Source organism: Temnothorax curvispinosus, unplaced genomic scaffold, assembly GCF_003070985.1.
Source record: "Temnothorax curvispinosus isolate PA1 unplaced genomic scaffold, ASM307098v1 QBEX01010941.1, whole genome shotgun sequence".
In the NCBI taxonomy this organism is placed as follows: Eukaryota; Metazoa; Arthropoda; class Insecta; order Hymenoptera; family Formicidae; genus Temnothorax; species Temnothorax curvispinosus.
Window position 1 is genome coordinate 459,378 of NW_020220721.1, and position 26,548 is coordinate 485,925.

Consider the following 26,548-nt stretch of genomic DNA (forward strand, 5'->3'; position numbering starts at 1 on the left):
CTCTCTCTCTCTCTCTCTCTCTCTCTCTCTCTCTCTCTCTATTTCTCTCTTTTTCTATCGTTTTATCTGGATTCATGCGTGCAATCTCGGCATAGAGCCGTGTTAAATTTCTAAGTCGTACGTCACGAGCGCTAATGAAATTCCTTTGCCACGTCGCGTCCCGTATAACCGTCTTAATCAACGCGGCTGTCGCCACGAAACGAAAAGAATTAGCATTTTAAATCACGCGCTCCGCGGGTGCTCGCCACCCCCCGCGCCTTCGCGGCACCGACTTCTTGTCTCCCTCCCGGCCTTCCCGCCCGACCTACGGGGCCCTCACATCTCATCCCGGTAATTCGTTTATTATTATCGAGGCGGATCGGAAGATTGATCGTCACTCTCCCCGATGTTTATAATTATTTCGGGCGATACCACGGCGCGTTCACGTTGTACGTCACGCCGGGACGGACGCGCTTCGCCCCGTCTTCTGGTGGACACACACGCACGTGAACGGGGGCCCCCACCTACACATCGTAACGCGCGAATTCAGCGCTCACCGACCGCGACCGCGCGTCCGTGTGCGCGAGAGGAAGAAAGCGATAGGTTCGACCTCGGTGCTTTTTTTTTCCACCCGGACGGATACCTCCCCTCTCCCCTCCGATCCTCTCCCGTACCCCCCTTTTTTTCGAACCGCGCGCCAGGATCATCAATCTGCGTCCCGCGGACTCCTTCGAGGATACGCTGCGCGTTCGCCGCCGCGAAGATCGCTCAGGGTCCCTGGTGAGGTCTCTCCGATACGCGTCAAGGTTCTCCCTTTCGCCCCCTCGTCTTCTCTCGAGAATTTCCGCGATTCTTCCGCTTTATCGGTGTATCACGGCCTCGCGCGACAATCAGCGGACACGTCCGCGCTAATGAAGCCACGTCGTTTTGACGAATGGCATTATCGTCCGCCGAGAGAAAGCATAGCGCAAAATCTCGCGTCGGACAGATCTTTTATTGTGGCTTCGACGTGCTTCACCGTGGTTCACGTTATTACGAGTTGATCCGAGCGACCTTCGGCACTGAATGGTCGCGATGACTTCACTTGATCGTTACGCGTGAAAAATCTACCGTTAGCGGCTACCCTTTGTCAACGAGATAGTCCTTTATTAAAAGAATCCATCTAATCTGGTAGAAAGAAAAAGGCTATTTTTATCGATTTTAGAATTCCACAATCGACATTGGTGTTCGATGCTGGTCGTAATTCCATTTAGTGGAAGGCTACATGAAAAATTCATGATCATTCATAGTCAGCACACCCTCATTTCTTTCGTTAGTTAAAGTCCTGTTTTGATTTAAAAGCAAGTCCCTTCTGAAGGTTCATTTTTTACTCTTACCTTTCAGTGCATTAGGTAATCGAGTGTATAATATATTTTATTCCACTAAATAATAAATAAAAGTAAAAGTATTTTAATAAATACAATACATTAAATTTGGGTCTGCAATGATCGGTCAGAAATTTGATAACTAGTTACAACATAAAGAAATTTAAGCAAGCTCTACTTTTTTATTTCGCATTTTTGTATCAATATTGATTTGCATTAATCTTTATTGCTAAATATCTTGAAGTTGATAATAGCTTCATTAAATTAAGGTCAATTTATCGCTTTCTCATTTCTTCGAAGATTTAATGCTCTTATTTCATTCGAGTGGAAAAATCCGGATTAGATCTAATCAACGGGAAACCCCATTTTTTCCGGCACCCTGATCCACCGCCATAACTCGCTCTCGCGCTACAAGTCACTATAATCGTTCTTATCGAAGGGAACATTATATTCGGCGTTTCCAGACGAGGTTTATCATCATTGAACTTTGATACGAATGGAATTGTTATGCGATATAAATGTGCAAAAAGTTCACTTTTTGCTGGAAAAAATTTTTTATACTACTTTTATATCCCGGAATATTTATATCTATTAAAAATACTATATAATCTATTGTCTACATTCGAATTTTTCTAAAAAATTAAAATTACTTTTATTGTTTCCCTATAAAATGTTTGCTTTTTCCACTTGAAACATCTGGTTTCTACTTGTCAAAAAATAATGGCCATTCAAAAATAACAAAGATTCGGTTTCGGTGAAACGCGTACTCCCTCGTCTTCGCCAACCTTCGGTTGGCAACAGCCGGGAGTAAAAATAATAAATACAAATGTATAACACATAATAGCAAATAATAATAAATAATAAATAATAAATAATAAATAATGAATAATAAATAACAAATAAAATAAAAAACTAATATTTATTATAGCAACATTTATCCCAATGTCAAATCGATTCCGATCGACTCTTGTTCAACTTACATCTCAATAATTAAAGATAGCGATAAACCGTCGCTAACAACGGTACAAAATACGGTGGCAACTATCGGGAATCGCGGCGCGGCGCATCAGCATCGTGGTGAGTCTTTTAACGAGGAGAAACCACGGATCGATGCGGTTAATCCAGCGCGGCGGAGACGGTATCGCCTGATTGCGGCTACGACGTCACGCGGACTGCTGCTAAGGTACGGAGCCAAGGCGAGCGAGCGGTCGGCTCGGACTCGGATAGATGGCTATACGGTGGTAACGGTACCGAATCTGCATACACCGTACCGTATATACACGTTTACGCCGCGCCGCGCGCGCACTCGGCGCTATCGGGGAACCGCATCATGCTAATTCGCATCCTCCGCCGGCCGTTGAGATTCTCTCGCGCGGATCGTTCCTCGCCGGGACCACGGGCGTCCCGGTTTCGCTCGCGAAACCCAGCCAGGTCGATACGCGCGGCTATTCCCATCTGTCCGGTTTTCTCCTTGTGGAATACGCCGTTCCCGCGAGCGATCCTTTGGTCCGTTGATTTCCGGAGGATAAATGTGTTAGATATCGATAAAACAATAAATTAATGGACGGCATGCATATGAAATGTGTATGCCTGCGAGCGAAAGCGTGTATTAACACAAAATAGCAATATATAAATGAACCGCACATAAAATATGACAATTAAATACAGGCACACACATATATGTATACGATATTGTAGACAAAAAAATTAAATATCGGATCTAATATTTCGATTAAAAATATCTCTTTTGAGATTCTTTTTCCCTTCTTATACTTTTCTTATGCACTTGGGCTAATTTTATTCTTTCTTATTCTGTTAACTTTTTATTTCATTGATTTGTCGATCCTCGTCGCTTTGCCGTTTCCACAAATGCTCATCTATAATTTTCGTACACGATTACGATTTGGAGAAGGCGGGTCGAGATGTCGGCGAAGGAAACAGAGAGAAAAAAAGGAGTGCAGTGTCGCGATGAATCACTCTCGGCAATATCGGACAATCTGGACAAGCTCACCCGCATGCTCAGAACATGTTTATCTCCGATTTCGCGTGTCAACTTTGCGTCATTGTATGCGATTTCCCTCTCTTTCTCATCGCCTCATCGTCGATGCATCGATATCGCGGAAGTGCGGCGCCGCTGTCCGGAGCGCGGTTAAATGGGACTTTCGTCGATCCCTCCTCGCGCTCTGGAGGGGGACGACAGTGGACCCTCCCGTCTGGATCCCTCATGTGGATCCCTTTCGCGAAGAAAGGTGAGAGCGGAGAGGGATGGGACCGGAACGACGTACGGAGAGGCGAATAGAAAGAGAAGCGACGAGATGGAGAAGGAAGGAAGAGAGAGGAAAGCAGAGCCCATTCCTTCGTTAGAGCCGCGGGGCGGAGGTTGGCATCCAGGCGCTTCTCAGCGGGGCGCCGTTTCTTCGAGTCTCGGCTCTCTCGAGCAGGAGAATCTCGTACGTGAAAGACTCCCTTTCTCGCTCCTCATCTTCTTCGTCGTCGTCGTCGTCGTCGTCGTCTTCTTCTTCCTCCGTGACCGCTGCTTCTCGTCCGTTCTCCGTTTCGCTTTTAACGTGCCACCCTCTCCTGATCCCGCATCACCGCGCTAGTCTCTCTCGCGAGCTAGAGCGAGCGGTCTTTCTCTCGCACTCGCCGTCTCGCTCTCGAGTCGCTATCTCTTCCGAGAACACGAGCGCTGCATCGCGCCGCGTCGGTATACGCCGTACGTACGCCTACGCGTTGTTACGATCGTCGCAATTTGCCGGGGTACGTCCTAGACGGTGTTCCCTTTCGGCTGAGGGGTTTAAGTGTGCTCTCAATGCTCTCGCTCTCTCGGTTCCGCGTTCCGTAGATCGAGAGTCCTCTAGAATGTCATCGAAGCTGCGTCGTCCTCTTAAGATTCGCGATCATTTTAGTCTGACGCTATTAATATTACATTAATATTAATAACTGAAAAGACAGCGTACACGGAAACGTACATAAGTGCCAAAAATAAAAGTATGAGACAGATAAAAGTAATGCATTATTTACTTAAAAAAAAAAAAAATACAAAAAGATGTCTTATAATCTTTACGTTAATTCTGTATTTAATATTTTTATAAAACAGATAGTTCTTTGTACACTTATCGAATTTAGTATTTAGAATCTTCTTTTACGAGAAAAGTAATTTTCTGGAAATATATAACTTATCTTGCCTGGTGCTTTACATCTTTAATTGATATATATTATAAATGATAGTTATTATTATAACATAATGTAGCAGTATAAATAGTGATTATTGCTAATTTAAAATTTCTAGGAAGAAGACAGACAAGTTGCGAAATTATTATTCTAAATTACGCGTGGAAAAGTCCAACCTTGAGACGCCTCAAGTTTCCACGTATCCAACGAGCTGCACGCATTTAAATAATTCACGTTATTCGCTTCAATACTCGAGAAGTTGAGGCGCAGATTTGCGAAGGCTCGTCGGCAGCTCGTTCCGGTCGCCTCGTTTTCAGCATTGTCACGCGCACGCGTTGCCCCGTCATTTGCCAATTATCGCGAGTGAAAGCACACTCGAGTAACGCGAAGTAATTGCGTTACGCGGACAGATGAGCGCAATCGCATATACGCTCGCACGGCGGACAATCGCGCAAGAACACGCGCGGTCGTTACTCAACAGAGTAATCGCGTCGTCGTCCACCTCGTCCTCCTCCTCCTTTTCGTATGTGTGTACGTGTTAGTCCGCGCGGCGGAAAAAATGCGCGGTCCGGTAATAATCGCGGTAATCGCGCCCCGGAGAATGCGGCAGAGGCACGTTTATAAGTACGTAACGGTTTGCAGGACATCTCGCATGATCGCGCACGGAAAGGCACGGACGTCGCTCGCGATCGAAGCCCGTAAGGAAGTCACCGATCGATAACCAAAACCGCGAAGAAAATCCGCGAAGAACGAATCTTAATCTTAATCTCGTTATTCGCGAAAGAAGAAGACTCGTTGGAAGAAAAATAAACACAGAATTAAAATTATTTATAATATAAAATATTTATCTAGCTAGATTTAAATTTAATTAAGTTCATGTAGACCGCGTCATGTTCGAGTGTACAAAGTTTATGACGTGATATATTTATTGAATAAATGTATAATAAACGTAATTATTTTAAGTGAAGTCACACAATTGCTATAAGAAAAGATATAACGTTTTTATTAGACATGCTGATTGTAACAATCATTATTCCAGATTGCAATATTGAACACTTCTGTCTTGCGAAAAGAATAGCATAATACCTAATGCAGCAAAATTACAAATTCTCTCAATAACGCACGTGTCTCGGCAAAAAGCGGTAACTCCGTAAAAAAGGTAAATCCGTCGAAATAGTATGCCTAGAATTGCAGCGGGCATTAACCTCAATGATACGACGATGATGAGGATAATGATGATGATGATGACGATAATAATGGTCGGTCGATGAACCGGCACGGCCGCGCCGCGCCGGCACAGCTTTCGGCGAAATTTGTACGGCTGCGATCGAATCGGCCGACACCGGCGGCGTCTCTCGTGCGATCGTATTTGCGTGTACTTGAACGTGCCGCACGTTATGGCACGTACCGCGCGGCGTGTATTTGCCTTTGCACAATATTTGCAGGCACTCGAGAGTATCGCCGCGAGAGACTCATCCGGGTTCCGGTACAGGTGTCGTGCCTTCTCCCGTGGTCATTCGCGTCGCCGTGCCGGTGACTTCTTGGAAGTGGCTAGCGCACGTAGCGAAGTAGTGTACGCGGATAAATGAGTGGCGTTATGTATCCCCCCAGCTAAATCCTCCGTTGCGAGGCACGAATTGCTCGAACGGGTCTCTCTCTTTCTCTCTCACGAAGTGGACCGTTAGCCACGCGGTGGTTGGCACACGAGCGAAGTCCGAGGAGAGGACCTGGACCTCCGTTCGTTACGTCACGCCTGTCTGATGAGGATGATCGCCCTGGGCGACATAGAAATTCGCGTTATAGACGTGCATGGCGCAATCCGTTTGTCAGATTTTTTGATCGCGCTGATCGAACGAATGAGCAAAAGTGCCCTTGGTGCTTAGGGGGGTATTCAAGGATACGACGACCGTTGATACTTTATGCTTAATCAAGGTTAACGGTACGTGCTCGTCGCTAAATCGCGCGCGTCTGATTCTTATCTCGCGTTGACGCGTTCAATGTATGAAACATTGATACAATAATTTATACGTATACCGATAGTGAATGGATATGTATCTCTGAAAATGAGCTAGGTACGGTTTAGATATAGATATTTCAACCAGGGATATTGCGTTACCGAAAAGTGAAAGAGCCCGTTTCTCCTTTATGCCGGAGTCGCGAACTCGATGACGCGTGACTGCATAGATAAATCTTATTGCGCAACAGGCTTATCAGGCTCCCCGCGTACGTTGAAATTTTTCTAGAAACCTCGAGACAGTTTAAGAAAGGGATGGATGAAGGTCACGCGTAAAACTAGGACGAGTTAAAGCGCGTTAGCGTTAAAGCGAGATGTACAATTACAAATAATTTATGAAAGTTACATTTGAAAACTTCTACATTTTGTACCTTTAAAGAGAGAGATGTAAGAAATAAGATTGCAGTTTTGATATATTTTATATTTTTCATCTGTTATCTTTCTAGCTCTTCACATGTAATACTTCCAAGACGTTCGGATTCCGCAAGCTCGATCGCTTCAACTAACTTCGCCGTCTTGATCCGTAGACCTCGGGACAAGACGGTACAGAGACCGTACCGTGTAACGTGAAAGCGAGATCAGCAACTTAGGTAGAGGCGAGTCTTCACATTATCAAACGACGTCTTCTATTTTTCAGCTGTGCAGAGGGGGCGAGTGCCGACGTCGCAACCCTCGCTGCCGGGTCTGCCGGGCCAGTTCGCCCTGACGAACGGGGACGCGGTCGCGTGTGCCAGCCTAAACGGACACTCTTACCTCTCGTCGTATATAAGCCTGCTGCTGAGGGCGGAGCCCTATCCGACCTCGAGATACGGCCAGTCATGCATACAGCCCCCCAACAACATCATGGGTATCGACAATATCTGCGAGCTCGCGGCGCGGCTGCTCTTCTCGGCGGTCGAGTGGGCCCGGAACATCCCGTTCTTCCCGGATCTTCAGGTGACGGACCAGGTGGCCCTGCTCAGGCTAGTGTGGAGCGAGCTGTTCGTCCTGAACGCGAGCCAGTGCTCGATGCCCCTCCACGTGGCGCCGCTTCTAGCGGCGGCGGGCCTTCACGCCTCGCCGATGGCGGCGGACCGCGTGGTCGCCTTCATGGATCACATCAGGATCTTCCAGGAGCAAGTGGAGAAACTCAAGGCGCTCCACGTCGACTCCGCGGAATACAGCTGCCTCAAGGCCATCGTCCTCTTCACCACCGGTGAGTCTGAGATTATTATTCGATCGCTCTAGTCTCGGTTTTTAACTTGAATTATAATCTACTTAAATACTCCCTCCCTCTATTTCAACAAAAATATATGATGATAAATTGTGATTCGTCATAATTCAAAATACTTTTAAAAATAGATCCGTGAGTTTTATTAAAAAGTCTTAGTTCTGCATATTCCCTGGAAGTTTTTTTTTCAAGCTTTGTCAAGCCGTCGTTCTTTTTGTCGAAGAAGAAAGACTTACTTTACGATACATATAAGACATTATATCTCATGAAATATTATCTAGACATCACGAGCGCACGATGACAGATTCGTCATAAATTCCTTTTGAAAAACGCGTCGGGAGAGCTAGAAAACCATTCGCGTTTGTGCGTCTAGCACGAGCCGTGGATCTTGACGACGTATTCCCTACGCACAACGATACTTCGGTCGTCGTCCGTATTACCCGCGTCTGCCTGCCTGTCCCGCCTATAATCGTCATGACGATGCTATCTCGAAGATGCTCGTTGTCACGTAGCCGCGATCCTCGACGGGCCTAGAGAAGCGCGCTAGCAGCGCACCGAGAGGGACAATGCTCTTTCTCTTCCCCCCGATCGCGAAGCCTCACGGTTCCTGTACCACATACCGGGTGGCAGGAGAGCGTGCGCCGGAAGAACTCTCCGAACGTAAGCGGAGAGTGGTTCTCTCTATTTCCCCCCTCTCTCTCTCTCTCTCTCGCTCTCTATGTCTCTCCAGAGGAGATGTACGCTTTCTCGACGTCGTCCGTCGCTCGCTGACCGCGGGCACCGTCTAATCGACGTGGCAGAGATATTATCGCCGCCGGTACGCCTGCGACTGTCATCCAGCGCGATCCCCGTCGGGACCAGGAGACGACGGCGACGGGATGACGACAATTCACTGACGTAACAATGTGTAACGCCGCAGCGACGTCGGCGGCGGCGACGACGCGGACGTACGTAGGTACGTACGTACCTTCGTTGTGTCGCGATCGTCATCGAGCCGTTGAGACAATGCGTTTCTCCACTTCCCTCTGTCCGTCTCCCGCCGCAACGTGTTCTCGCTCCCCGAAGCCAATCTCTAGTCCCCGGTATCTATCTCCTCCCTTTTCCCTCTATCTCTCTCCCTCTTTCGTCGCATCCGATGACAACCGCATCCTGTCCGAACGAGCGCTCGCGCGAGCTATCTCCCGGCCCATCTGCTCCTTTCTCCAGGAGGAACCACCACCATCGCATATACGCATCACGTATACACCGAGAGGATTTCGGACCGGGCGATCCTCTCTTCTGCCGGTGTGTTCTCTTGTTGGATACGTGCACGCACGTTCGCACGCACACGACTCGCGACCGGGCGGTAGGTTTCAGTCAGGGGGGGTCGACGAGAACGATGAGGAGAACGGCGGCGGTGGCGGCAGCGGCGGCGGCGGCGGCGACCACGACGATGGCCCATGCTAAAGCATCTCGCCGTAGATACGAGACGGGGGGCTATTTATTTCCGTGCTATATGGGCACGCTTAGCTCGGCTTAGCTTATGCTAATGTCCCCATTCTCGGGGAACCACCTCTACCTCCTCCTTTTTGCCCCGCTCGACTTTTTCTATTCTTTCTGCGCCCGAACGCGATCGTCGGACCTCCACGTCCTTTTCTTCCTCGCGTATCCTTGCTATATGGGTGAGCCTTTCTTCACTATTCTTTCTTACGACTTAAAGTTTAACGCTTAAACGTGCAGCTCAGCTTATGTGCAATCTTTTTTAAATGTAATTATATTTTTATGAGCGTAGGATGCAGCTTGTGTATGCTTTGATGAATAGATCAGAAAAGTATTTCTTTGACTAACTTGAGGTTCAAGATATTAAATAAGAATATAATACAAAAAATATAGAATATGAATGTAAAGCTTTGATTGATTCCCTTCATTATTAAATCTCAAATAAAAATTTTGTAGAAGTGAAAGTTGATGAGACATGAATTAATACTAAAGTTTCATTAATTGTTTATAACGTTGAAAGTTTAGTTTACGAAGAATTCATTTTCAATGATTTGTTATTCAAAAGCAGAAATATTTTACGGATCTATATTTTCTGAAAAATATTTTTTTATCTCTATTCTTATACATCTTTACAGTACTATTTATAATTTTTAAAATATATGATAAGATGCCAAAATTTGGTTTTTTTATTTACAATGGACATTTGAAAATGTCAAATCCTATTTCAAAAAGATTTCAAACATCAGATTTGAAAAGGTTTTAAATAGTCACTTTTAATTTATTGATAACTCACACACGCACAAGTTAGGAATAAATATATTGATTAATAAATTTCCGATAACATATCGTAATACATCGTCACGTGTTGATAATGCCGACAACCGACTCGAGATAATTAGCTTATTACTCATTACAGTTAAGAGATTAAAGGGATTACATTATTGGAAGGTTAAAAAGCGAATGGGCCAGGACACATCATCTTGTTCAATTTAACATGATAGAAGGCAAAAGCGTGGAACGGTTTGTAACTCGCGGTCGTGAATGAATTCGTTTGAAATGAAAAGTAGAATAAATGTTCGCACGTACCGTAGCACGTTATTACGCTAATCGAGGTGTGTCACTTTAGCGAAACGTAGAAATAACGAATGCGAAATGTATTATTAATTGTACCGAGGCCGGTATGCGGTTTTAAGATTGCATTACGAGATAATGAACGATCGCCGCTCAAACTTTTGCTCCGTACGCTTTATATTATATAGATAGAAGCGTTTGATAATTAGCGTTTGATAGTTAATCCGATCGTGAAAAACATCTAATGTCGCGATAACGATTATCTCAACCGGTCTGATATGCAAATTGCTGTTACCAGAAAACGTACGTCATAACACTTTATGTCAAGCCGTTTAAATCATCTCGCAACTTCCCGCTGTCCAATAATTGAATTGTTTTTGTTGGGCACAAGAACTTGTATCACAAGAACCGAATGATTGATCTCACTTACAATAAAATCGAACACAATCCCGCTACAGATTCCTCATTAGCGTATATTTCTATTCATTAGTTTATTACCGTTACAATTGTATTGGTGATTGCGTAAGACTATATTTATGATTACTTTCTATTTATGAAGAAAATAAATAATGAGGAGGATTAACGTTGAGCTTCTTACGTTAATTAAGATACATATTTATTTATCGGGATTGAATCAACTCAATTATAAAAGTTACGTCAGCCATATCTGATCACGAGAATGGTAGCCGAAACGAACTCGTGCCTTTCGCGTTCCAATATCTATCGGTATTTTAATACATGTGTTTAGCGTTGCTTCGGGAAGACCTCGTGCGATTACGGTACGTTACGTGTCGCGTGTAATTGACGTGAAATTAGCGTGTCCGGCGGCGCGAGCGCGGCTAAATTTCTTTCCTGCTTCCTTTCTCTCTCTTTCTCCTCTGCAGCCGGGAATTCCTCTCCGCCCGGCCCGTGAGATGGAGGGTTGCGACTTTTTTTCGTACACCCCGTGGTCCGCGTCGGACCACGTGTCTAATTGTTCGGATAAAACGGCGGAACGAGGGCACGGTGCATAAAGTACGTTTAGCTCGCTAAGATCGGCCGCCTCTCAGCTTTCTCCGATGTTGTGCAGTATGCACGAGATATTGCATACCCGGTGGTCCAAAACATTCGAGCGCGCCGCGCCGCGCCGCCGCTTGAATAATCGTCGCCCGAGATCATTACGTCCACGACGTCGATACATCGGCCGTAATTACACGGGAAAAGGAGCTCGCCCGCGCCACGATAGCTCGCTCTCTCTTAGCTAGAGAGACCTTTAATTGCAAGAATAACCGGCGCTGCCATTTATCCCCGCGGTCAGTAATGTTTCCCGGGAATCTCACGATCAATTTTCAGACGGCTATTTCGCGTCGCGTTGCAAAATCGAGTGTCGAAAAGAAGACAATGCTGATATTTTTCTTAAAAGTTAATTTATTTTTTCTGTATAAAATATAGAATTTTAATTAACTGTGATAAATAAAATTCTAGACGGAATTATATATCCTTCTCTGCTTCTTAGAATAAAAATTCGAGGCGCAAGCTTTATCATTCTCTCGTCCCTTCGCACCCTTAACTCGCGAGAAATCTCGTCGTGAAGAAAAACGCGAGACCCGCGCACGAATCGTTATCAGCCGTCCCGCTTTCCGCTCAAGATTAGGATGGTCCGATTTGCCTCGAAATCCAAGCTACCTTGGTTTAGGATCGGTCGCATTATCTCGGCGTGCGCCGCGCCGAGCCACCCCGTAGAGACGGGGCATGTAAATGTGCGCGGCGCGGATATATTTATGCGAGAGAGGGTATTACCGGAGCCCCCGCGCGCGAGCGAGTGTGCGGTACCTACGTGTATCTTGATGGGAAACACTCCCACGATTATGTGGCATGCAATGCAATTCCCTCTACCTCTGCCTTGCCCAACAGCCAGCAAACCATCGCGCGAGCGAGCCTGACGAGCGGACGGGCGTGTTGCTGGTGATACGCCGCCGCTGGTACGTTGCGTTTCTGCGCGCGCGGATGCCACCGGTATTTAACGATCTAATTAAGAACGTAAGCCCAACGGGGGACAGCCGACATCGTCCTCCACGTGAGAGAGAAAGGGAGGGAGAGATGTAGATCTCGCGGGGCATCTCTGCGGCGCTCCGACTACTTCCGGCTACCTACGCGTTGACTTTTTACCGCGCGTGTTCGAAGGCGCTCAATGTATTATACATCTCGTCGATGCTAATGAGCGAAAAGAAGGATTGGACAATTGGATGGAGAGATAATTATTGATGAACGGGTACTTCGGTATGTTATATAGTATTTATTTGGACGGGGATTTAAGATTCTTCGGTTGAAATATTTTGATTTTTAGGAATCGTGTAAATTATACTTAAATCTCGCAGCTCGTTATCAATAATTTCTCGATTGATGTCAAATTTAATCATCAGAAGAGATCTCAAAATTATTTTATAATAAGAGATATAAAAAAATATCTCTTATTATATATAAAATAATTTTAAAATCTCTTCTTGAAAGATATCAAATTTACTATTTACGCCCTGATGCTCTGAATAAATATATTCTAAAATATGTTTTAAATAGATATATAAAATTGAAATAAATCGATAAAGGTCGGAAAATAGGCGATTTTCTAGGAGCATTGAGAAATCGAGCGAGATGAATGCGAACCGCTGTAGCTGTGAGGCTCTCGAGTACCGCGTGCCGGTATGTTTAATAAAATATTGCCACATCATTAATGTAGGCACTGCGCGAGGCCGCGCGGTCACTCTTCTTTTTTTTTCCATTTCCTACCGCCGCCGATGACTCGGTACATTCGGACAGGGCACCCTCTATTCGAGCCTAGATACGAGACTGACGTAACGATTGGTACACACCCACACCTGTCAGCCGCCACTGACAAGGACTGTCAATAGTAATTACACCTTAATTTCATCACGCAAATATCTCGGTTCGCCGTACTCCTCTTCCCTCACGATCCTCTGCCGCATTCTTCGCTTGATTGACGAACGTTTCGAGCTTATTGCATATATTTTCTCGTCAGAAACCGGAAGATATGTAGAAATTATTAGAATCTTATAGTTGCCATAAAATTATGAGTTAAAAATAGATTCGAGATATTTTTTTTTAGAATTCTGGATGGATTACATATTGTCAAATATTTCCACAGTTTTTGATTATATAAGTATTATTCATTTATCGTTCGAAAAATCACCTGTATATTTATAATTAATTATATATTAATTATATATAAAAATACAAGTTTTATTAATGAAAACTAAAACTAACTTAATTGCTATTACTAAAATTCACGCTAAGACGAAACACCCCTTCCACACTTGCAGATATTTCGATGCTTTTCAAATATAAACTGATTATAGGAGAGACAGACGAAAATTCTCTTTTATCTGAAACGTGCCAATTAATCCCGGAAGGCGATCCGTGAACGGGATGTGCACTTCACGTCCCGAATTCACAATTTCGAATGCCAGGCCACGCCGCGATTCGTCGCGACAGTTATACATCGGTTCATCATCAATATCGTTCGATAATCGCGTTCCCGAATAGGTCGGCGTATTAATATTGACGCGTTTATCATTGTCGTTATTATCGCCGTCTGTCCGTCCGTACTCACCTGTTAACCTCGGATAATTTATCGACATGACGAAACAATCGTGCACTCGAAATGTCGAGCGCGAGCGGGAAAGAGCGCCCGCCCGTGGAGGATGCGAGCGGCGAAGGGGGGAACGCGGTGCAGAATGAAGGATGTGGGATAGAAATCGTTTCGATAGTCAAACCACGTCACCCCGCGTCACCAACTAATCAGCATCTATCATGGAATGAATCTAGGCGAGTAGAGCCGGAGCTTGCCAGACGTTCGTCAATCAAGTAATCATGATTTCCCAGTTCCTGGCGATACCACAGTAATAGATTCGCGAAGACGTGACGAGGTCGACGGAAACGGTGAAAATATCGACGATATTTTGCGTAATTGGATGTGCGTGTTGTAAAATTCCTATGTCACATACTCTCTTTTGCAACCCTCGGCGAATTATTCTGTTTTGATATTATTAGCGTGGAAGGTTGTTCAGATAGTGAAGAATTCACATCTTCCTAGCGATTTTAAATTCGTATAATATTTAAACAATTAACTATTATGTATCCGACTACAACGAAAAAAGATAAATAGTTTAGATAATTATTTATATAATATAAATAATTATATAACAATTATTTATATATATTAAATCTTGAAGAACATGACTCATCTTATAGCAATATTGCAATGTGATAATGAAATATCTCTGAATCACTAGAAGCTTGTTAGTTTCGGAGAAGTCGACGCAAAGCTCGATTAACACGAGCAAAGCGACGCGGCTCTCACGCTCTTGAAAAGAAAGATAAACGAAAGAAAAAGCACCCGTCACAAAGTCGCGCTCCACGACACACTCGTACTTAAACGTCCATCCATCGCGTTTTCTCGCGGCTCTCGCACTTTCGTTCGCGGCCCGGAGAAAAACAATGCAAATGCCGACGCCACTGTGCGGTACATCGCGCCGCTAACTACCCGGCTATGTTTCGAGAGGGTGACGACTCTCGCGTTGCGCCCCCGTACATACACACATACACGTACCCACCTCATGTAACACCGAAAGAGCGAGGGAGAAAGAGAGAGATACAAGAAGGGGTAGAGAGATGGACGGAGGTCGCAGCGGGATGCGGAGGAGTCGCGGAGGGACGTGTTATCTGTGAACCCGAGTCCGCGACCCTTCCTCCTACCCCATGGTGGGTCCTCTATCTCGCATTGTTACGCCGCGCGCCGCGCCGCTCGGATCGGGGGTTCTCGCCGCCCCCGAACTCTTGACTTTAAGCGTTACCCATTTTCATTTTATTATCTGCCCTCTTCATCCGCGCATCGCGCCACGCCGGCTGACGATGTTCGAATTATACTTGCGCTCGCTCGAGCGACGCGACGCTTCGATGCGTCGTGTCGTCGAGATCTGGAACTCAAAGGCTCGGACGTAAATTGAGGAACATCCCGACATCGCGGCTTATGATCGATTAAACGACTGCTGGAGATTGAATCGTTGAGTTTTCTTCAAGTTGAAAGAATTACAACGACGCCGTTACAGTTGTATTTTTTTACTGTATTTTAATTCGATTACATGTTCTATCTTGATATGTTTCTAATTAGTATTATTTTAATACACAGCTTACATTATTTATTATATTAATAAAAAAGTATTAATTATTATGCAATTAATACTTTGTGTACCTGTGTTCCTTATTTGTTAAATAACTCCAAGAACGGAAATGATATTTTTTCCGTGTACGTCGTATACTTGAATTGCCATTACTAGCCGGATTATTAATATGTTTTATATAATATATGTTTTGCATGATTATTTCGATTCTCTCTTATGCAAAGAGAGCAACAAAAAAGATAATACATATTATTTATTGATAAAATATTAAGCTGATATATGTCTATGAGATTATTACACTCCAACTATATTACATAAGAAATATTGATGCCTTTCTTAACATATATCGCAGAATTTTACACGCTATATACAGATACATTGACAAGTTGAAGTTATATAATCTATCTTAAAGAGGATAACCCAATTAACTGAATACTGAATGAAATAGAGCGCAACACATTACATCGCTATAAATATCGATTAGATCGCGACACATTAATGACGTGCGGAAAATACGACGGCTCATTATGGTTTGTAGGATAATGATTCGCAGAGGTTATATTAAATCGGATTATTATCGCAACAAAAGAAGCGTATCGCCTCTTCTGCTAACTGCTCAAGAGATAAAAATCAATATATAATATATTATAAAAATATATTATAAAAATTATTTCTTTAAATCAAATTAAATTTTTTTAATTTTAAGATATTTTTTTCTCAGTGTACATAATAAAAATAAAAATCTCGCAAAACAGATTTATTTCTAAATAATTTTCGATTTTCTTGAAATACAGAAAATGTATTTTACGTAATTATGTAGTATCCTCATAAGCATTTATTTTTTATATCGAATATGTATCACATGTATAATAGATTTCGAGTTTCTGTAACTTATAAATATTCTGATATACTGTAGCATCTACTAGCTTTTACAATTCGACTAATTGTGTCATTCAGAATACTTTCAAGCTAAAAATTATTTTCTTTTTGAAATGTTTCTATATATATTATCATCTGTATGCCTGTACACAGTTTTACCTTTGAGCATCTACAGGCTTTTACATACCAGATGCTTTGAGAAACTTTCTGTTATAAATTTTTTTCTAGAAACATGTTGTAAAATAGTTTCAATATATGTCTCTCGATTCACATATAACATGTAAGATCATCTTCCAGCTGATTTTCGTGATGCACGTGGTTTTTAATGCGAATAATATCCATATCGTTGTTGTTCGTGTTGTAAACAGCGTATTCAGAGTGCCGTCGGCAAGAGAGAGCGGATCCACCACCCGTGTCCGCATGCATATTCCTTATCGGCGTATCGCAGGGCAAGGGGTTGCCCCGGCATTAGAGTAAGCCACGGTATTAACCCCGGAGTTTAATATAAACAGCGAAGCGGGATGGTCTGGTGTCCCGCGAGGGGTGGCGAAGTTAGGGCACGGTATAGGAACACGTGACCGCCGGACAATGCAGGCGCCTCTTATCGACGTCGTCGTGGATAACACCCGCGGTGGCAAACCCCGGCTGGATTTTCCGTGGTCCTTTTACCAATCTAACCCCTCCCCACGCGCGTTTCGAATCGTCCCGGCTAAAACAAAACTGCGTCCACGCGTCGTCGCTTAACCCTCCCATCACGTGCACATTCGCGAGCAGCGCGTCGCGGATCCGTTTGAGCGCGATATCGCGAACGATGGAAACAAAGAACCCTTTTTCGCCGGGAGTTGATCTGAGCTAAAAAAACAAACAGCCGGCTGTGGAGGATCACGTTGAATTTTAAACGTAAAGTTCACTATATATGTATAAAGCGATCATCTCTTAAAATTTGGAAAGAGTAGTTTTTCCCTTTATACAATAACTCTTTGAGTCTTTTTTCAAGAACGCAGTCAAATTATAAAATATTCAGATTTACATAATGATGATATAAATACGGATCTTAAAGAGTTTAAGTAAAATTAACTGCAAATGACTCTTTTTTATCATTTTTTAAAAGCAAAGAAAAAAATATACGTATATATGTATAAATAAAAAATTAAATATAAAATGTAGAGTAAAAATTGACATTAAATTATATTAAATGGAATTAATTTATTAAAGCTAAATAGGTTTTTTATATATAATTTATGTAATTTAAGAGGGGAAAAGTCTCTCTGAAGAAATGTGAAGCTCAAGCACCGGCGCAGAGAATTCTCGGACGGAGTCTCATATTTCTTGTACGCAACCGGGGGAATGGAGGGTGAATGGAGTATGAGGGAAGGAGCAGGGGGTGTCAAAGAGGATACGAGTCGTTTCTCCGTATAGCTGCCTATTGCCTAGTTTCGCCGAGAGCAGACGGCGAACCGACCGCATTTTATTTACGCGCAAGCGTGTTTTATGGCCTCGTTTTTGACATGGGGAGGGCGCTAAATATGCGGGAGGAGACCGCGCACACGTCCCGTAACGGTCTGTCCGCGTGCGGGACTAACTTCTTCTTTCTCGCCGTGACGCGCCCGCTATCGCGTCGTCACGCTGTAAAAATAGCGAACGCTATTGGAATCCCCTTACTACGTGTCACCTACTAGGACTGTTGCGGTACCTATTTCGAGAATATCGACACATGACGTTGATATGCAATGTCAAAAATTACCAATGAAGAATTTGTACTCTAAAGCTTTGAATTGAACGTATTGTACAATTATTTTAAACTGATTGTCCGCGTTACTCTAACTGTTCAATATTATATATACTTAATAATGTATGCATAAATAACTGCTGTATTAAATAGCGTTCTATTAGGTAAAAATAAAATAGCATAATGCATTCATTATGCTACAAGTTATGATATATTTATTTAAAAAATCCTATGATGTATTTGTGGTATATATAATTATAAAATCTAGCATATTTCGCTCGAAAGAAGCTACATGTCTATACATTACGAGCTAATTTACAAAAGCGACAGTCTTCGCTGTTGTAACATTAACACTATCAAAGTAAAATACAACAAAGATCTTTTTACAAGAATGCGATAAGTCAATGATTTTTATAAGGTCTTTTTGTTTCGGATGCGACTATGTATAATTCAAACGATACTTAAAAGGTGTGAGCTCACGTCATTCTTGTATATATCGCACTCTGCAACTCGAATGGAGCAGACGAGTGTTGAAGTCAGATAATCTCGCTCACGCATTTAAACGCTCTCGGCAAGTGCAATCGCTATAGCGGCTATAGCAAACGCGTTACGACGTGCGATACTTTTTTCCCCGCTTCGTCAATGAATTGCCGGCCTACGCTCATTAGTGCGCACGGTCAAATTTAGATCCTCGTATAAGTCGCAAGGTCGAGAGAGCAGCTTTTGGAACGTGCTCGAGCGGGAGATTAATCGCGCTAGCGCGCGCTCGCCTCGTTCTTTCTTTTTTTTTTTTACCAGAACGGGCACCCGCTAAAGAGAATCACCGCAAAACCGAAGAGAGCCCTCCGTTGCGGTTCCCTGCCCCCCTTATACGCCCTCCGGCGAGAAACGGTGTCGGTCCCGGCTCTCGGGGACTCTTTAAATTAGGAACAAATGCGCCTGGAATTTACGGCCCTCTCGCCGATTTACGTTCTTATTTACTCGACGACGCTGTTGGCCTCGCCAACGTGGTTTTTGACGATCCCCTCCCTTCCGTGACCCCTCCTGGCATAAATCCACGCTAATTTCTTTCGCGACGGTAGGCGCGCGCGCGCGTTCCGAACGCGTTCTTCGGAACGTTCCTCTGCCAGCGTGCAACTTCTTTTATCTTCCTCTACACGCTCGACGCACACGACGATTCGCGACATGCGGCAGATTAATCCTTAAACGCTTATTCGTACCCGGAAGGTGGTAATAAATATCAGATGAAAGTGCTAAGTTGTCACGCGATGGATATTAACTCTCATGCCGTTAGCGAGCATCTGCGTTGCAATCGCGATGAAATCGCGAAAATTGTTTTCAGACTTTTTGCTGTTTAGCTGACGTGGACAGCTATTCGAAGAAACGAGAGAAATAATAATGGTATTAAATATTAATGGGTGATGCAAATCAATAACAATATTGTAACGGTAAATTGGCAATATAAATACGAATAGTAACGTGAATAAATGCAATAATAGTACAACTATCAAACAAATTTGGATATTATTTGCATCAAAAACGGGAATAAAACTTATAACGATTTATGTAACAGTTAATGATAATGCTCTGTTTTATATTTTATATTAAGAAATATTACTTGCTCGTCCAATTTATGTATTCTCGATCGGTATAATTCTTGTACCCTAATAATTGAAAGCAAAACGGTGTATTATGACACCGTTTAAAATTTAAGCTCTGTTACTCGTTTCCACGAATATTATGCAAATCAGTGAATCGGCTTAGCTACCAATTGTTAAGTATTTCGATCAGTCGATTCGGAGAAGAGAGTCGTTCTCCGCGCCGCACAAAAGTGTTGAAGCTGTTGATTTCTGTGTACTCTTGTTTCTGTAACTCACATGCTCGCTTTTTTATTCACTATACGTACTATCTTCACAATAGCTAAAATAATTATGTTTATAATTATTATAATAATCTTCTGTATATACATATTAGCTTCTCGGAAGACTTGGTCCTAGAACATATATATTAAATAATTTTTATTTTCCCGTCCCCCCTCTCTCTCTCTTCTCGGTTCAGACCCAGAATCATGATTCTTTACTAGGCATGCTTTCGAACATGACGCTTCTTATGCTGACTCTATCCTACAGGTCCACGCACAAAGACAGGAACTTCTGGCGACGTTTCTAGTGGAGTAGTAGGTACCGCATGCCATCGCGACGCGAGTCAGACAATATCGCGCATTCACAGATTGCGCTGTCAGGCGGCTCAAATAATATTCGGGGTGACACGCCATGTATCCGCTATGCGGTGCCGTTGTGTCGAGGGTGTATGACTCAGCATCCCTAACGCGCGGGGGCTACCCGAGGAACCGCAGGGAGAGATTTAGGAGGTGGACCCTTTCCTCCTCTCGCCTCACTTCTTCTTCGTCCTCCTCATCACTCGGATCGGCTTCTTTTTCGTCTCTGATAGAAGAGAAAACGAGAGAGAGAGAGAGAGACCGTCGTCGTCGCACCACGTGTCCGTGACCGATCCAATTTTTTCCTCTACGCCCCGATATACGTCGCACACCCTCGTGCGTGGGCACGCACATCCACTCGCGCATACACGCATGCCTTCGTCTTTCCCTGACTTCTCAATCAGGAACAACCGCATCGACGGCGGTGGGTATCGAGTTTGCCAACGAGATTCGTCACGCTCGATAGATCTTCATGAAATACTTCGAACCCGAGTTTAAAAGCTCGAGTCGATACCGACCGTTCGGCCGGCAACGTCCTGCGGGCAACTGTGACGAACGCGGATATGTCATTATCCGAATTGGAATTAGTTCTTCATTTCTCATTTTGATTTCTGAAATTCTTTAGTCCCGTCACCCATGAATCCAAGAAACATTTACGCATACTTGTTAATGAGCCGGATAACTCATTTTGAAATGATACCATGTCAATTTAATTAATTGGAAAAAACTACGCGTTTATATTTTTCGTATGCGTTTTAATGTACGATTTATTTTTAACTCTTAATTTTAATAATGTGTTTATTTGCCGACCGTTATTAGGCTAATGAATTTTTTCTTTCTAGAGGCACTTTATAAAATCTTCGCAAGTCAATCATCTACACGAAAGCGGTTATCTGAAATATTAGCACATGGTGCAGCGAGTTTTTTTCCTACATACTTCGCTACTGTCTTTTTTTTGCAAGTTGATTGACCTGAAGTTGGCATGACTAAAGACTAAACAACTACAAATTGTATCGTAACAAAAAATCTTACAGAATGCAACAAATTAGTTTATAATTAAATATAATAAGCAAATATAGTAGAATCAGTATATGACAAACAATTTCAATTTTTTATCCTCTCTTTTAACGCTATTTCATTGAATTACGCGAATCTTTTCGAGGAATTACAACATACTTCGTCTGTAAATCAAAACTTACAACTCTTACAAGCCTACATTACAAGATACAAAGGTATACCTTGCAACACAGTTACCGAGTTTAGACTGTACCGAGTTTAGGAGTTAAGTACGCACGTAGGCGAGAACGGATATCACGAATGAAGAAACGCTTTCACTGCGCGCGTTACGATCGCGTAAACGAAGGAATGCCCGCATTTACGAGGGACGAAACGCCGTTGAATTATTGCGCGTGCACGCGCGGTGACGCGAGTCCATCGAGTTTTCGTGGCCGATCCTTGGGGAACGCCGCAATTCCCGCTGGGAACGGACGAAGAGAGAGGAGTCGTTTTCCCCTAACAAAGTAAATTCCGCGCTTCTTCTACCCCGCTGTCCCCCAGCTCGCGCTGCGTACGAACGAAAAAGATTGGCCTTGTGCCTGCGCAGACCGACCTTTAATTAATCTGATTTACATCGGGCTCGATCGCGTAGTACACTCGCGACAGAGCCTGCGCATACCTACTCTTACTTCCTAATAGGGCTCTCATTAAGAGCGAAATAGGCTGTCGAAAATGTAAATGCCACTTGCGATCTGCGCCCTTATTTTCTCGCGAATTAATATGGTGAGAACTGTAAATGCGTGAGTTTTTTCATAAAAGTAGTAAAGTTTATATGAATTTATTTATATAAATCGTTTAGATTGTTTACTAAGTTCTTGAAACAAAAAAGAGGGAGTTACAGAGAGAGGGGGAGAGGGAAAATTAATTTCTTAATGCTGCAATGAGTTACCTATAAATAATTCGCCTATAATTTAATGAGTATTATTTCCTCATTTTCTTTATTTCTCTTTTTTATTACGACTGATCACAAATAGATTTTGCCAACGATCACGTGGATTACGGATTTACGAGATTGATCTCATTGATGTTTTGATTTTTAATTGATGTTTCAATTTAATTCGGTCTATACAAAAAAACGATAATCTGTCATTTCGTGAATATGTGACATAGTCGACGCGAGTAGTCGACTTTTGTGCCGTTGCGTGCCCGCGAGTTTCTACACCACTGTGTGCCTGGAACGCGGGACTTTCGGTGCTGAAGTGTCAGGCCACTGATAAGCCGAAGGCATTAATTTTACGGCGTGGTCCCCATCGCGGTGGTGGTCCATGGACCCTGTCTCGACTAATACAATTATGTTATAACCCCTTGCCAACTCGTGCTTCGAGCACCCCTCGACGCCCTTTCTCTATCTTCCAACACCCTCGCCCCCGATCTCCGGCGAGCCGCTGTCGAGGGGGGGTTGCGGAAGCCGAACACGCGTTTGTTTCGAATCCCGTTTACGATCGCGGGCATACCGTGGCATACCCTGCGCCACAATCTTCCTCTTCCGCGAGCTGAATTATTACGATCTTTGCGGCTGAACAAAATATTCCAAGTGCAATTTGCATGAATTTAACGCTAAAATAACGCGAAAAAAACTATGACAGTTTTAAGGAAAAGTTTTTCAACGTCTAAAAATTATTGATGATATTCATTTTGGGACAATGATCCTGAATTGTTAACAGTAATTATCAGTAATAATTTTTATCTTTGACAGTTAATCAGATCTTTGTTTCTACGCAGTCTAAAGTCAGGAAGACCTGCCGGTATGAACCACTTGTATTTCCACAAGGTGCGCTTGCCGGAGTAGTACAGTAAGGGAACAGTTAATCCCCCCCCCCCCCCGTAATGTTACCTCGACGACGTAAATGCTGGGGAGACTCTCATCGGGGTCGTTCGTGCATGACGTAGCTAGAGGCCCCGGAAGACACCGGCGACGCGTGCGCCTAGGTCTTTATTACAACCGAGAAGCGATTTCGCGGTTTAAAACCGTGCTATTAACGCGAGCCTGTCCCTTTATCCTACGTATCTCGCGGAAGCGCGGCCCTTTCGGACGATCGGTGAAATTCCTCGATGTAATCGAGGCCGGTTGGCGCAAGAATACCAGATGCGGCAACGCGCATAATAGCCGCAATGATAAATCAGGAATCGGTTCCAAACGCACAAACGTACCATTCCGAACGCAGAAAACGTAATGCGAACGATGAACCGTGCGGCGTTGCGCATTTACTCCGTCCCCTTTCCGCGTTTGTTCTGTTTCAGCACGCGCTCGGGCGCATTCTAATTCCACTTTTACATACGTTATCAACGCAAAGAGTTGCAACGTAACGGGGACATGTATTGAAATCCCGCCTTTGGAATAATTTCTCTATTTTTGGTCAGTTGAAAGACGGAGTGTGATGCAGTTGGTCAGATTGTTACATCTAGTGTCCCTAAATCGCACATCACGCTACGTCGTAACGCACAAAAAATCATTACAGATTTACAATTGCAACAATGATATATTTTCCAAGCAGGTCAAATCATTTGTCAATACTTGCATCGTTATTGGAAATTACAACTCATCTAAAAATAATTTCACTCGTTTTATGATCTTCATTCTGGTTTAATTAATAACAGTGAACATGCAACATTGAAATTTATTCTAAGCGATAAAAACACGTAATATCTCAATGAAACGGGATCTAGCCTCGTTTTACGATCAGCGTTTGAATATCCCGGAGCGGATTTCTTCACGAGGCAAGAAGTGCCCTCAATTTTTCGGAGATTAACACATCGTGGTAGGGCGGAGAAGAGTCAAAATGAGGGATAGAGTGCGACGAGAGTGGTTAGGGCTGTCGGAGACGAAACGAAACGAAACGAAACGAAACGCGAGCAAGCGGAGCGTAGGTGGTGGCTCGAACGAGGGTTAAATAATCTGGTTAGCCGTTCTCGCTGACCGCCGGATGAAGTATGGAAATGAAGGGCATTCATTGGACACTGGCTATCACCATGGGCGAGCCAGTTGCGGCGGCCAGCGACCATCGCCATCGCCATCATCACACGGGGTGGCCGACGGAGAGAAAGAGAGAGAGAGAGAGAGAAAGGGTGGCTCTCCTCTGGTATATCTGCATACAGAGGCGGCGACGAGCTCGCTGAACGAGTGGCTCTGACAATTAACTAACGAGCAGTTGACACAACTTATCAAATCATATCGCGTCACGGCGCGTCGCGACACGCTTCAATTATACGCGGGGATACCGCGCTTTTTTTACCGCTCCGCGGACTCTGCTTTTTGCGCTTTCGTCACGTTGCGATCTCGAAAAAGCGAGGCGGGCTTGAAGTTTGCGCGGCGCGTTTGTATTCGATCACCAGACTTGTTAACATGTCCGGCTGTTGCACTGACTAGATATAAAAAAATTATTTTTTTTTTTAAGGTAAAAAGAACACATGCGCCTATTGAAAAAAATCGAATATAATAATGGGGTCTTTAGTTTTTAACAATTTTATAAAAAAATTTGATACAATATAATTTAAATTTTTTACAATATAATTTAAATTCTCTAAATATTCAATATTCATGAAAAATCAGAAAAAGAGTTGTACATTTGAGTGTTTTGGGTATATGATTGTGAAATTTATAAGGCATTATTTTAGACGAAAATTTTTCAACAACGTATATATCATATATTAAATTAGTACTAGTTATCATATAGTTAAATCAATTGCTCACGAAAGTGAGTTTTAAATATTAAATATTATTATCAGATATTAAATTAATGCTGAAAATTTGTTTTATCGGAGACAAGAAATTATAAGTTTATGCAATGATTATTATAATATGGTTTGTTGAACTGTGAGTTTATAACAAAAACTCACAAGAACTAGCTAGCATTTATGCATCAACATATATTAATTTCAAGTTCGCAACGTTTAGCTATTTTACATAACTACTGCGATTGGTAAACTGGTGGGCAACTTCTTGTCTTTTTATAGGTCACAGTTCTAAATTATGTTTATAAAAAAAATAATTTAATCATATTCAGCGCTAACTGACATCGATTAAACCGGTTCTAAAATATGGAACTATCAGACCTGTCACGAGAGTCGTACTCGAAGTATTGCTAACGCCGATAACAGTCTAATATATTGATTCTTTCTCTCTTTCTCTCTCTCTCTCTCTCTCTCTCTCTCGCTACATTGGCTATTCTATTAACTGCTATAGAACGTAATAATTCCTAATGATTACAAAATTATATCATAAAATATATAACTACTTTTCTCTATTCTATTTTTTATGCTGATTCTTTCTTCGATATACTCGACTTTTCTTTGCAAATTCCTTTATCCTAAGATATAATTTTAGTATGCTTATAATATGACAATGGTTTCTATATCTATTTGTGTCAATGCAATTGAAATATAGGATACATATTTCTGTATCTATAATATAGAGATTTAAACTCACTAAAATTTATACTGACCCCAACTGGTCTCGATTATGCTGACATTCAATATGGAAATGTGCATCATATCTTTCACTGACTAGTATTTAAAAGCCAATGTTATCAATCATTGGCACCTTTATAGGTGCTAATGTCGCAACCGCTAGAAACCGAGCACGGTCGAGAGATCAGGGTCCGTTGCTCCGGACCCAGGCGATTCTAGGCGATCTATCAAGAACATCGTATTTAACTTAGCGCGGCGTGTACCGCGCCGCGTACACGCGATTCCATAACTATGCACACGCACGTATCCTGCACACGTTTAAGCGCGTTTACGATCCGTGCGTGAGCGCGCGCGATGCAGGTTCCAGGACGCGCCGCGCCGCGCCGATTGCCAGCCTCCTTTTCCCAGGCAGTTCGATAAACTGGTCGGGGAAGATTTCACCTCGCGAGAGAGCACGTATCGCCTATCATCCCCGCGCGAGCTCACGAATGCGTTTACGCCGTGTTTACCTGTGGCTCCCGACTCTTCCTCCGACTCGGCAAATCGCTGTCTTGCGTCGAAAACATTCTCCCCCACGGATTTCGACATAGCTTCAGTAGGTTTGTAGAACGAACGGAAATTTGGAAGATTAAAAATACATCATCGAGAAAATACATTCGTTAACAGTTAAATAAATTTAAAACCTATACGCTGCATATTTCACATTCTGCCCGATAGACACGTTTGTCTTTGAAATAGCAAAATCGATTTTTGTGAAGTGCACACATCCCTCGCTTTTGCCGTCGATAGCA

At 43.2% G+C, this 26,548-nt stretch overlaps 1 protein-coding gene across 2 annotated transcripts in view; it reads left to right on the plus strand.

The window, feature by feature from the left end:
* LOC112460963 (steroid receptor seven-up, isoforms B/C) overlaps positions 1–26,548 on the plus strand; it is a 116,125-nt gene that overhangs the window by 47,054 nt on the left and 42,523 nt on the right. For both annotated transcript variants that reach the window (XM_025025935.1, XM_025025936.1), the window contains exon 3: positions 7,169–7,726. In XM_025025935.1, the coding sequence (XP_024881703.1) occupies positions 7,169–7,726 (558 nt within the window). The remainder of the gene's footprint in view (positions 1–7,168; positions 7,727–26,548) is intronic.